At 39.6% G+C, this 14,245-nt stretch overlaps 1 protein-coding gene across 1 annotated transcript in view; it reads right to left on the bottom strand.

The window, feature by feature from the left end:
* The window catches only part of LOC122561114 (cilia- and flagella-associated protein 46), a 234,213-nt gene that overhangs the window by 95,690 nt on the left and 124,278 nt on the right, over positions 1–14,245 (bottom strand). The window contains exons 35-37 of the mRNA XM_043712553.1: positions 13,079–13,231; positions 11,546–11,746; positions 7,398–7,504 (exon numbers count right to left, since the gene is read on the bottom strand). Coding sequence (XP_043568488.1) covers positions 7,398–7,504; positions 11,546–11,746; positions 13,079–13,231 — 461 coding nt within the window. The remainder of the gene's footprint in view (positions 1–7,397; positions 7,505–11,545; positions 11,747–13,078; positions 13,232–14,245) is intronic.

The following is a 14,245-nucleotide window of genomic DNA, read 5'->3' as shown; positions in this document are numbered from 1 at the left end:
TGCAGAACCCAGGAGAGGTTATGAAAATCTCTAGTACAGACACAAATAGCATAGGCTGTTTGGAAAGCGTTAGCAATCAAACTTCAACCACACTGGACAAACGAATGACAATGAGAAGGGGATGGTTAAGACAGGACTGAAGATGTCATATCTGAATGCATGCAGTATAAGGAGTAAGGTAAATGAGCTTGTGGCGCAGATTGATGTGGTGTGCATCACGGAGACCTGGCTGCAAGGGGATCAGGATTGGGAGCTGAATACTCAAGGATAAACATCCTATCGAAAAGATAGGCAGGTGGACAGGGCTGGGGGAGGGGTTGCCTAATTATATTTCAATATGCATGTGGACTGGGAAAATCAGGTTGGTAGTGGATTGCAAGGAAAGGAATTTATGGAATGTCTATGAGATGGCATTTTGGAGCAGCTTGAGGTGGAGCCCACTAGGGAACAGGCAACACTGGATTTAATGTTGAGCAATGAGGCAGGCTCAATAAGGGAAGGAACCCTTAGGAGGCAGTGATCATAATCTGATTGAATTTACTCTGCAATTTGAGAGGGAGAAGATAGAATCAGAGGTAACGGCATTACTGCTGAATAAAGGCAACGACAGAGGCATGATGGAGGAGCTAGGTAGAATTGACTGGGAGAGGAGCCTATGCAGGAAAACACAATGGAACAGCAATGGCAGGAGTTTCTGGAGTAATTCAAGAGACACAGCAGAGATTCATCCTGAGGAAAAAGAAAGATACAGGGAGGATGAGGTAACCTTGGCTGACCAGGGAAGTTAGGGATAGCATAAAAACAGAAGAGAAAGCATTTAATGTAGTGAAGGGCTGTGGCAAACCAGAGGATTCGGAAGCTTATAAAGACCAACAGAGGGCAACAAGAAAAGAAAGAAGGACCGTGAAGATTAAATATGAGAGTAAGCTAGCTGGTAATATAAAGGAAGCCTGTAAGAGTTTCTTTAGATACATAAAGGACAAAAAAACAGGCAAAAGTGGACATTGGGCAGTTGGAAAATAATGCTAGAGAGATGGCAGTGGGGAACAAGGTAATGGCTGAGGAACTGAATAATCACTTTGTGTCAGTCTTCACAGTGGAACACATGAGAAATATCTCAAAAATTCAAGGAAGTAAGGAGGCGGAGCTGAGTATGGTGGCCATCACCAAGGAGAAGGTGCTACAAAAGCTGAATGGCCTGAAGGTGGATAAATCACCTGGTCCAAATGGACTACACTTCCTAGTTCTAAGGGAGATGGCTGAAGAGATAGTGGAGGTGTTCATGGTGATCTTTCAGGAATCACTAGAGTCAGGGAGGGTCCCAGAGGACTGTAAAATCACAAATGTGACACTCCTGTTGAAAAGGAAGTAAGGCAAAATATGTAAAATAACAGAATGATTAGCCTAACCTTGGTCATGGATAAGATCCTGGCATCCATTCTGAAGGATGAGATTTCTGAATACTTGGAAGTGTATGGTCAACTCAGGCAAAGTCAGCACGGTTGCATCAAGGGGAGGTAATGCCTGAGAATCTGTTAGAATTGTTTGAGGAAGTAACAAAGAGGATAGACCAAGGAGAGCCAATGGATGTTATCTACCTGGACGTCAAGAAGGCCTTTGTCAAGGTGCGGCACAGGAGACTACTAAGTAAGATAAGGGTTCATGGTGTTAGAGGCAAAGTGCTAACATGGAGAAAAGCTTGGCTGTCTGGCAGAAAGCAGAGAGTGGGGATGAACGGGTCTTTCTCTGGGTGGCAGCCGGTGGCAAATGGTGTTCTGCAGGACTCAGTGTTGGGACCACAACTTTTCATTTCATACATTAACGATCTAGATGAAGGAATTGAGAGCATTCTGGCTAAATTTGCAGATGATACAAAGACAGGTAGAGGGACAGGTAGCACTGAGGAGGCGGAGAAGCTGCAGAAGGATTTCAACAGGTTATGAGAGTGGGCAATGAAGTGGCAGATGGAGTACAACATGGGAAAGTGTGAGGTCATGCATTTTGGTAGGAAGAATACAGACATTTCTAAACGGGGAGAAGATTCAGAACTCTTGAGTGCAAAGGGACTTGGAAGTTCTAGTCTAGGATTTTCTCAAGATAAAACTTGCAGGTTGAATCAGCAGTTAGGAAGGCAAATGCAGTGATGGCATTTGTTTTGAGAGGACTTGAATATAAAAGCAGGAATGTACTTCTGAGGCTCTACAAGGCTCTGGTCAGACCACATTTGGAGTATTGTATGCAGTTTTGGGCCCCATATCTCAGGAAGGATGTATTGGCCCTGGAACGTGTTCAGAGGAGGTTCATGAGAATGGCCCAGGAATGAAAAACTTAACATATGACGAATGTTTGAGGACTCTGGATCTATATTTGATGGAGTTTAGAATGACAAGGGGGGATCTAACATTCAGAATACTGAATGACCTGGACAGAGTGGATGTTGGGAAGATGTTTCCATTGGTAGGAGAGACTAGGCACAGCCTTGGAGTAAAAGGAAGGCCTTTTAGAATGGAGATAATGAGAAACTTCTTCAGCCAGACAGTGGTGAATCTATGGAACTCATTGCCACAGAAGGCTGTGAAGGCCAGGTCATTGAGTATATTCAAGACTGAGATAGATAGGTTCTTGATTGTCAAGTGGATCAAGGGTTACAGGGAGAAAGTGGGAGAATGGAGTTGAGAACTTATCAACCATGATTGAATGGCAGAAAAGACCCGATGGGCTGAATGGCCTAATTTCTGCTCCTATAGCTTATATTCTTATGGAGTAAGGCCAATGTTGACAGTATTAGGGGAGAACTTTCAAAAGTTGTTTGGAAGAGGCTATTCGCAGGGAAACAGATGTTTGGAAAGTGGGAGGCCTTAAAAATGAGATAGTGAGAGTCCAGAGGGAGTATGTTTCTGTTAGTGCAAACAGCAAGGCTGGTAGGTTTAGGAAATGCTGGAGAAACTGAGGTTCCGGTCAAGAAAAAGAAAGAGGCATTTAGTAGGTATAGACAAATAGGATCAAGTGAATCCCTTGAGGAGTATAAGGGTAGTAGGAGAACACTCAAGAGGCAAATCGGAAAGGCAAAAAGGGAACATGAGAAAACTTTAGCAAATAGGGTTAAGGAGAATCCAAAGAGATTCTACATTAAGGGCAAAAGAGCAACTAGAGAGAGAATCGGGCTCCTTAAAGAGCAACAAGGTCATCTATGAGTGGATGAGATACTAAATGAGTATTTTGTGTCAGTATTTATTGTGGAGAACATTATGGAAGCTGGAGAACTTGAAGAAATAAATAGTGATATCTTGAAAAGTAGAGGATGATGTGCTGGACATCTTAAAACATGTAAAGGTAGTTAAATCCCCATGACCTGGTCAAGTGTATCCTAGAACCATGTGGTAAGGAAGTGATTGCTGAGCCCCTTGCTGAGATATTTATCTCATCAATAGCTGCAGGTGAAGTGCTGAAAGACTGGAGGGTAGCTAATGTAGTGCCATTTTTTCAGAAAGGTGGTAAGGAAAAGCCAGGGATCTATAGACTGGTGAGCCTGACATCAGTAGTGGATACGTTTTTGCATGGGATTCTGAGGGACAGGATTTATATGTATTTGGAAAGGCAAGGACTGATTACGGATAGTCAACATGGCTTTGTGCGTGGAAAATCATGTCTCACTAATTTGAGTTTTTGAAGAAGTGGCAAAGAAGATTTATGAAGGTAGAGCAGTGGATGTTGTCTATTGGACTTCAGCAAGGCATTCGACAAGATTTCGCATGGTAGACGGGGTTAGATCATATGGAATCCAGAGAGAGCTGTCTATTTGAATACAGAATTGGCTTGAAGATAGGAGACAGAGGGTGGTGGTGGAGAGTTGTTTTTCAGACTAGAAGCCTGTGACCAGTGGTATGCTGCAAAAATCAGTGCCGCTGGGTCCACTGCTTTTTGTCCTTTATATAATTGATTTGGATGTGAACATACGAGAATGGTTAGTAAGTTCACAAGTGACTCCAAAATCGATGATGTAGTGGACAGTGAAGAAGGTTACCTCAGAGTATAACGGGACCTTGATTAGATGGGCCGAGGGACCAAGGAGTGGCAGAGGGAGTTTAATTTAGATAAGTATGAAGTGAAGCATTTTGGAAAGGCAATTCAGTGCAGGATTTATACACTTAATGGTAAGGTCCTAGAGGGTGTAGCTGAACAAAGAGACATCGGAGTGCAGGTTCATAGTTCCTTGAAGGTACTATTACAGGAAGACAGGATAGTGAAGGCAGCATTTGGTACGCAAATAGGAGCTGGGAGTTCATGTTGCAACTGTACAGGACATTGGTAATGCCACCTTTTCAAGCAGAGGGTGATACTTGTATGGAATGAGCTGCCAGGAGAAGTGGTGGAGGCTGATACAATAACATTTAAAAGGCATTTGGATGGGTATATGAATAGGAAGGGCTGAGAGAGATTCGCACCAAATGCTGGCAATTGGAATTAGACCAGTTTATGATATCTGGTTTGTGTGGACGAGTTGAACCGAAGGGTCTATTTCCATGATGTACAATTCTGACTTGAGTTCCTTCAGTTCCCTCTCAAGTAGATCAAGTTGCTGTTGGCAGAAGTGTCTTGGGAGATCCTCAGTTTTGTTGAAAAATCAGTCAGACCTTAGTCTTTGGATTGAATGAACTATTTTGCTTTCAGAATTTATAATGAGATCAGAGATACTGATTTCTGGAACTTCCTATAATTTCCAAAAAAGAAGATATTTGCTGAAATATTTTTACAGCTGGATTTCTTTTAAGTGTTATTTTTTACTGAATGAGACATAGAGAGGCAGATTAGATAAAACAGATTATATAGAGATGACAGAGATGAGACAGACAGACAGGTAGACAGATAGGTAGACAGACAGCCATAGGAAGACAGACAGACAGATAAATAGATACATAGATAGATAGAAAGAACTTGCTTCTCCTTGGAAGCATCTCTACAGTTGCCCCACCAAGGTGTGCACTGACAAAACAAGTTTAGTTAACAGGATTTTGCTAGGCAATCTTTAGTATAGATCCAAGGTTTAGAGATGTCCACAAAGCAGCCCTGACAAGGTCAAACATCCCCTGGGAGTCCCTGACTTGACCAACCAGAAGAGGGTTTAGTTGGGAAGACACTGAGTATATCAAGAACTTTGTTAGGAGAACAGAGGCAGATGCAAAATCCTGACAGCAGAGAAAGTGCACATGCATCCAATATTTAATTTTTCTGCCACGTATCATCCATTTCAGGACACCGTGGAGTGGAAGCAAGCCATCTACAATCTTAATGGACATCCTAAGACACTGAAGATTATTGCTCAAATCTTCCAATTACTGTTGGAACAGATCTAACCGCCAGTAATCCTATTTAAGATTGCCCATTTACCCATCAATGATTTTCACAGCCTGACTTCATAATCTGACCTGTAATGATGTTTCCATTGTAGGAAATTGGCTTACGATCCACTCATTGCAGGATCACATTTGGAGGCCAAGATACATCCCTTTTTGTACAGCAGTAACTACTGTGTTCTAGATAGTAAAATACTTAAGGTCCCAAAGTCTTTTCCGCAGTTATTTAGAGAAATTGGAGATGGGAGTAGATTGGAACACGAGATGGTGAAGGGAATGGGGCTTCGGGCAGATAAAAGGGTAGCCTGCCAGGTGGGGGAGGGGTTTGGGTGGCAGGTGGGTGAGATTGTAGGTAGCAGGTGGGTGAAGGTATACATGTGGCATGTGAGTAATTAAGAGTTCTTTAGAGGACTTCAGTATGGGGAAATGAGTGTAGAGGGGCAGGTGTATGGGAGAGGGGTAGGGTGGTAAGTATTTGACAGCTCATGCGTCATTGATGAAAGATTAAGAGGCAAGTTGACTAAGGGTTCAAGGTGCCAGGTCAGTGAGGGGATAGGCTGACAGGGGAGGGTGTACATGGAGAAGGGGGACAGTGGTGTTAGATGTCCACTGGAATTGGGTCGAGTGACTGGAGGATATATTTTGTAGTGTTAGCCACAACCCTGCCACACTGGGCAGCACACTACAAGACCCCAAGCTGCATCTTTCAGGCTAGGTCTGATCTGCAGCTATCTAGAAACCAGAAGATCAAGAACTATATGCATAGTAACATTGAACACAAAATCCAGCAAGGTTTTGTATTCATAGAATTGATTATAGAATTGATAGAAATGGGTCCAACTAAAAATGGACAATCCACAGCATAAACCTCAGTAATATTGTGCTCTCCTATGGTGATACAAAGGTATGTTTTTTTCAATTTTGTCTCGAAGATATCATTCTTTTCCAAGTTGAATTTCACACAAAATACTGAGACCCAAATACCTGTGTTTTCTTTTTAAACAGAGACTGACCTACTCTAAAGTCCACAATTTTGTATCCCACCAGATGGGATATGAAACAGAAGATCAAAATCGTGAAGAATGTGAAACATCACATCTCTTTTGTTTCACACCATCCTGAAAGTTTTCAAATGTTTTTGAGATAAGACATCAAAATGTAACTGTTTTGAAGCAATATCTGCCGTGAATATGAATTCATTGTCAAACTGGAATGTACCAATGAGCAAGGGCCTTTTTCCAAATGGGAGAGACACTACCCAAGAGTGCTGTCCAGAAGCTCTCTCTCTCTTTCTCTCTCTCTCATTTTAGCTCTGCAAATGTGATCAAGTCTGCCTGAAATCTAATTATGAAGTAAGATCTTCCTAAACATTGAAATCTGCTGTGCATCTGGTTTCCATCTGGCTTACGAATGTCCTTGACAGAAGAAATTCTGCCATTCTGGTCATACCACTCCAGATTCACATCAATGTGTTAACTCTTTGATGCCATCTGGGCAATAAATGCAGTGCCAGCCAGCATGAATATGTCCCATGAATAACTGTATCCAGGAGAATACCTAAGACAACAATCACAACTTGAACTTACTACTCCAAAAGCAATCTAGGAAATGCTAACGGTATAGTCTCTCATTTTAACCTTCTGGGATTATCATCTCCTTGTAAGCTTTGCCTTTTGCACCGAGATCGATAGTTGTGTGTATGCAGACAAATGTGTGTGACTGTATGAATGGTGTTGTACCCAGACCTTCTGAGCTCAGGGAAAACAAAAGATAATTTCAGAAAACTTGCAGGTCTTGTTCATCAATTCACCTAAGGAAACCTGTCAGTGTAAATTATTCACAGCCTCAAAACATAAATAATGGGACAGAGATGCCAAAAGTCACCTCCTTTAAATCCATGATAAAAACCTACTACTCAAATGAGCAGTGGAATAATCAAGGGAGTCATTTCATCCTTCTTCACCAGTCATAACAACAGCTAGAATAATTCTCTTCAAATCACAGAAATTCTCCAACACTGCCTTACTATTCCACAGAACTTACTTGGCTTCCATTGAAGTAATCATAAATTTAAGAACTGCATGTCGATGAGGTTTTTCTTCCAAAACAGACTGTAATCTTTCAATGCCCTGCTTTAAGATGCTGCAAACCTGAAAATATAGTAATACAAGTTTTTTATACATGTAACCAAAACATCATAAACAATAATTTTTTAAAATGTACAATTTTATGTCATTTGTGCAGCATACTCTTGAAATAACACTTTCACTTTTATTCTTGAAGGTAGTGACAAAGTGGTGGTGTCACTGCACCAATAATCCAGAACCTCAGCCAATGTTCTTGGAACATGGATTTGAAACACACCATGGAAAATGGTGAAATTTGAATTCAATGATAAAAAATATCTGGAATAAAAGCATTAACTTAACAGTGACTATGTAATACTGTTAATTGTTGTTAAAGATCCCATCTGATTCACTAATGTCTGTGAGAGAAGAAAATCTGTCATCCTTACCTGGTCTGACCTACATACAACTCCAGATCCACATCAATGTGTTAACTCTTAGCTGCTACCTGGGCAATAAATGCAGTGTGAGCCAGCAACACATACATCCCATGAACAAAAACTAAAAAAACTTGAGGTTGGACAGACCTTCATGTCTGGCTTTGTCGAATGTTTTAAAAAGTAAACAAAAATGCTCCAAGGTAGTGTGTTGAGGCAGTATTTGCCTAAAATTAACATGGCGATATGATTGATAAACAGAAAATATTTAAACAAGCTACACAGGTTCCATGTTGACAGAGTTCAATTAGACAACTAGATAGATATATAGGATATATAGTTGAAGGGTATATAGTTTCTAGCAGTTTGGAAGACTGGTATAGAGTGAAGCTAGCTCAAGTTTTTAAGGGTTAAGATATAGTGTATTGAATGTAAGATTAATTTAGAACTGCATAGACACAGAGGAGACACAAGCCATTTAGCTACACAAAAAGACATAAACATGATTATGTTTGTAAAAGCAGAAACTTGTTAACGTTACAGAGAGGTGGTTGCTGTAAATGTGAACACATTTGGACAGGGTTACGAGCTTGATTCGCCTTCCAATGTAATGCATCCTAACTGCAACATCTGAAAGAAACATCAATACTTTTTGGTACAAAATAAATGGTATACCACAAAGTGTACAAGAATGTGAAGAAACCTTAGTTCACTGAATAGGATTTCTCAGGCTCGATGCCCACAGACATGTGGTCCAAATATTGTCACACCTAATACATTAGTGAATCAGGTTTTTGATTTTTGAAATCAATTATAGCTTTACGGATACATTACTGAGGCTAGCTTTCATTTCCAGATGTGTTCATTAATTGAATACAAACACCATTAGCAGCCATGAGAGGATATGTACCCACATCCCCATGTATTTCCCTGGTACTCTGAAATCTAGTGACTTCAATATACAAAACTCTAAATAGGAGCACAAGTACGATATCTCTCCCCCCACCCCACAACAAGTCTGACCTGCCATTCTATAAGATCACAGAAGATCTAGTCTAGCCCTCAACTTCCTAGAATTTCAAAATGTATCAACTTTCACTTTGCATATTCTGGTGATCTAGCCTTCACGACTCACTGGGGTACAGAGTTCCAGACATTCAATACTCTCCAAGAGAAGAATTTGCTTTGCATCTCTGTTTGAGCAATGAATGTCCCCTTATTCTGTAACTAAATGATCTAGTTTGAAATTTCTCCACTGGTGGAAACATTTTCTTAACATCGACCCTGTCCAGCCCCCTCAGAATTGTGTATGTTTCAATAAGATCACCTCTCATTAATCTAAACTTGAATAAATAAGGGTTTAATGTGTTTAGGTGATTCTAATAAGCCAACCTATCATTCCAGGAATTAACTTAGTGAATATACTTTAATGAGCTTCAATAACAGTAAATCCTTTCTTAAATTTGACCAAAACTGTACACAGAACTCCAGTTGCAGCCTCATCAATATCCTGTGCAATTGTAACAAGATCTATCTATTGTTAAACTCTAACCTCCAACTGATAAATGTCTAAAATCCATTTGACTTCTTAACTCCTGACTGTCCACACATGCTAATATTTTGTTTTATGCACACGAACAACCAGATCCATCTTGTGCTGTACTTTTTTTTTGAGTTTCTTTCTCCATTTAGTAACTGTCTGTCTTTTGATTCTTCCTACCAATGTGCATGGCCTCACTTGCTTACATTAAACTCCATTTGCCAAACTTTTGCCCACTCACTCAGCCTAGCAATATCCCATTGCAGATTCATTATGTCCTCATGACAATGTGTCTTCCCACCTATTTTGTATCATCAACAATTTTGGATACATTACACTCTTCTTCAAGTCATCAACATAGATAGCAAATAAATTGAGGCCTTAGGATCAATCTTTGTGGTATTCCAGTAGTTACATCTTTTCCAACCTGAATAAGAGCCATTAAATCCCGACTCTCTGTTCTCTGTGTGTTAACTCTGAATCCATGCTAATGCATTACTCCCAAAACTGTGAGCTCCTATCTTGCGTAATAACTTTTCATACGGCACCTTATTGAATGGCTTCTGGAAATAGTAGGCCATCTTCTGTTCAATTAAAGTTCTAGTGAGATGGTAGCATAATCAAGGTGAAATATCTAGATGTACTGGAACTGATACAGTTGCATCAGAGCAGAACTGACTCAATGGTTTCCTTGGCTAAACTAACATATGATCCATTTTTTTTTTGAATGTGATAAACTTCTGATTGTGTAAGTATTTATAAATTAATGCACCTGTTGCAATGGATCAAGAGTCCTAATTCCAAGGAAAGAAGGAAACCATAAATGTGATTACAGTACTGGTTAATGCCAATTCAGGTATGCTGAAGATACAGTTAATTTACCAAACAGCACTGAGAGCTTGATCTACAGGAATTGTAAAGAGATTTTACTGCCCCTCAGGAGGAAGGGATGGTCTAGTAATATTATCACTAAACTATTAATCCAGAGACCAAGACAATGTTGTGTGGACTTGGTAGAACTTGAATTCAATGAAACAAAATCTGGAATTCAGAGTCTAATATTAACTATTAAATCATTGTTGATTGTTGAAAAACCCCATCTGGTCCACTAATGTCCTTTAGGGGCAGAAATTATCATCCTTACCTGATTTGGCCTACATATGATTCTAGATGCACAGCAATGTGGTTGATTCTTAACTGCCCTCTGGGATAGACAATAAATGCCTAGCCAGTGACGCTCACATCCCGTGAATGAACAAAAAAAAACCAATTGTGTCATCATTATGGAACAGTCATGACAGATCAACTTCAAAATGTCAGAAGTGATATTGTCCGATAGGTTTTACACTGCAAAATGCAGTAGTGCATGGCAACGGCTCATAGAAACTTTTTTGTTTGTCCTTGTTCCTCATTTTTTCAACAGACTGTACAAAGAAAAACTTCCTACAATATTTCAGTGAAAAGCCATCACCTCTTGGATTGGTACAGATTGGCCTTCAGAAGCATAGGAAAATGGTGAATGTTGAGACTCAAGATAGTGGTTTATGTGTCAAATTTGAATAATGTTCAATGATAAAAGTTGTTTGGACTTTGTCACATAAGCATGAGACAAACAATGAAATTTACTGGCTGCCCGATAAATTCTCCAAATCAAGATCAGAGCCTTTGTTTCCTTAGCCAGCATGTGATATTAGAACCAAATAACTACCAACGCACTAAAGAAGTGCAGTACACTGATGAAGGAATAATTGTAGACTTGAAGTCCAATTGATTTATTACTGTGAAGAATACTTAACTGACTAACTACATTGATTGATTTTCCATGAAAATAAGTCAATAATTGGGGAATATCAAGCCTGGGTTAATTTAGGCTAGGATAGCAGACAAGAGATGTTCAAGTTTGATATGAAGAAAAATTAAGACAAATCCTGAAAAAGTGAATAGAGACGTGGGAGAGTTTAGGATCATTGACCTATTCCTGGAAGGAATAAAAACAGAACATGCTTGAAATACACACTATCTATCCTTGATAACCTTTTGTTTCCTTTCTCATCAAGAATTAACATGAGTCTCTCTTCTTTGAACGGGTTCATTTAATTTGTTACAGAAATTACATTGTTCAGAATGGAATAGCCATTAGTTTCTCACCTGTTCCTTTGAATCCTCATGATTTTCTCCCTGAATTGCGCATATTAGACAGATAATTGCGTCATACCAGAAATATTCATTTCCTCCAATATTTTCGGCTTCTTTCAAGAGCAATTTAGCCTGACCGTGGTTTTTTTCACAATTAGCTAGAACAGCTAGAAGGTATAGGACCTTTGCCAAATTGTCCTTGTCTCCAAACTCCTAATAAAGCAAAAAAAAGAGCAAGTTTTGGGAAGTTTCACCAGGAATGCTAACAGTTAAACTAGAATTAAATGAACAAGTGCCTGGAAATTTCAATGTATATAAATTGGATGTCTTATGTATTCATGAAATATAAACTTGGATATTTGGAATTGGGTTAAGTGATTCAGCACAGTTAAACTATGATGGGAGTATTACAGTGATACAAAATAGAGCTGGAAATTTTAAACTGACCAATGCAGTTTAAAATAAAATCACACTTACTCTGCTTCAAACAAGTTATCCTATACAGATGTAAATGAATTATCACAAAGCAGACAAAATAAATGATACATGGTAAAATCTTGGTTTTGCTTGTAAAAGAAGCATAAAGCATTGAGACAAGCACACTAGTTTGCAGGTGTAACAGAAAGACTCTACAGTCAAGATCTCATGACTGCCATGGGTTGAAGTCAGCTCAGATCAGCAAGGCCTTTATCTGTGATCAGTCATTTCCTCCTGATTCCAGTGGACTAATGCAAAGCTCAGGTCATATTCCTCAATTTCACATCAGGCTTAACAGAAATAGTCCAGATTGCCATGACTGCATGTCATAGAATAGTGTAATCATCAAATCATAAAATAACAGGGATGAACTTTACCTTTTATCCTCCAATGAGTTTGGGGTTAGGATTGTGCAGAAATATCAGAAATCTGAAAAACAAATCTAACACAACTGGAAGTCACCCACGTCTGGTTATTAATGCAATGGAATGAAGGTTAGGACACCAAGGCAGCTGTTTGGTCAATTAAATATTACCACAAAGTGCATAAGCCTTCACTTTCAATCATTCTAATTTTTACTGTAGTAGCTAGATTTCCCAACCCTTAGGGAAACTCAGTAAGAAGCGGAGGAACTGAATCCATGAGCTGAAAGACTTTACATAATTTATTACAGGTCAGGAGGAGTAGGGGTGATTCCTCCAAGCTGCTAACGAGATGACTGGTTGGTGGATTTGCACTCGCCTCTGAACACACTCCTGTAAAATCCAAAGTGGCAGGATAATACAAGACAGGCACTTTATGGGAATTCAAATTCCCACCAAATTTGTCTACCATTTTTATGCGAACCTTTAAGAATTTCAGCTGCAAAATTATGAAAATGTCTATTTTGTGCTTAGGGAATAAATATATGCATTAATAACTCCAAAGTTTATTTACACTTTGACAGGTAACAGCTATTTATTTAATGACCTTTACTTTCTTTCAAAAATCATTAATAGCATTGCAAAATCATCCATGGATGGACATGGAATTTGAATGGACATTTGTTTATTTTGACAGTAAACTAACCTTTGCAACCATGTGAGCCTCTGCTAACAGAGTTCTGGCAGGCTGGTAAAATGCAAGCTGCAGCAAGACTTCTGCTTTACTGATCCACACATCCACCACAGAAACTCCACTTAATTTCTTGCGATGCATCACTGGAGATGTAATATGCATCTTCTATTTTAAAAATTACAAAAGAATTATATATAGGGTTGGATTTTTTTATCCATTTCATGGAAATTGGGCCTTTTCTCAATGTTACAAATCACACACACACACCATTCATGTAAAGACAGTAGAAGGCTGAGTCAACACCATCACCTCTGGCTCATCAGTTATAAGACTTCAAAAATGAACATGTTGGCCAACTATCATGTCTGCTACAAAGCTTTTATGTGTTTGGCTTCAGTTAACAGCATTTTGAAATTAAACCCCATTAAAAGTCGTTGCCCAAGCTCTTAGCCTTACTAATGGATTCACTCCAGAAGAGGTTGTTTACTCAGCTGTGATGGGGATTTTGAACTTTGTTTAATGAGTTTATGAGCTTCTGAGAATGACGTTTATTTCAAGTTTATTGAATGCCTATGTTACTTTTTTTTCACTTGTGGGATGTGAGCATCACTGTCTGGGCAGCTTTGGAGTCACATGTAGGTCAGGCACGTGAAGATGGCAGATTTTTCTTTTATTCCTTCACGGGATGAGGGCATCACTGGCTGGCACAAATTTATTGTCCGTCACAAAGGGCAGTTAAGAGTCAATCACGTTGCTGTGGGTTTGGAGTCACATGTAGGCCAGACCTGGTAAGAATATCAGTTTCCTTCCCTAATGGACATCAGTGAACCAGATGGGTTTTTCTGACAATCAACAATGGATTCATGGTCATCATTAGACTCTCAGTTGCTGATTTCTTTTGATTTCAAATTCCACTGTCTGCCATGGTGAGATTCAAACCCAGTCTCCAGAGCATTACCTGGTTCATTGGATTAATACTGAAAATGTGTTGCTGGAAAAGCGCAGCATGTCAGGCAGCATGCAAGGAACAGGAGAATCGACGTTTCGGGCATAAGCCCTTCTTCAGGAATGAGGAAAGTATGTCCAGCAGGCTAAGATAAAAGGTAGGGAGGTGGGACTTGGGGGAGGGGCTTTGGAAATGCGATAGGTGGAGGGAGGTCAAGGTGAGGGTGATAGGCC

This window comes from Chiloscyllium plagiosum, chromosome 22 (assembly GCF_004010195.1).
Source record: "Chiloscyllium plagiosum isolate BGI_BamShark_2017 chromosome 22, ASM401019v2, whole genome shotgun sequence".
NCBI classification, from domain to species: Eukaryota; Metazoa; Chordata; class Chondrichthyes; order Orectolobiformes; family Hemiscylliidae; genus Chiloscyllium; species Chiloscyllium plagiosum.
This window is presented reverse-complemented; position numbering and strand designations above follow the sequence as displayed.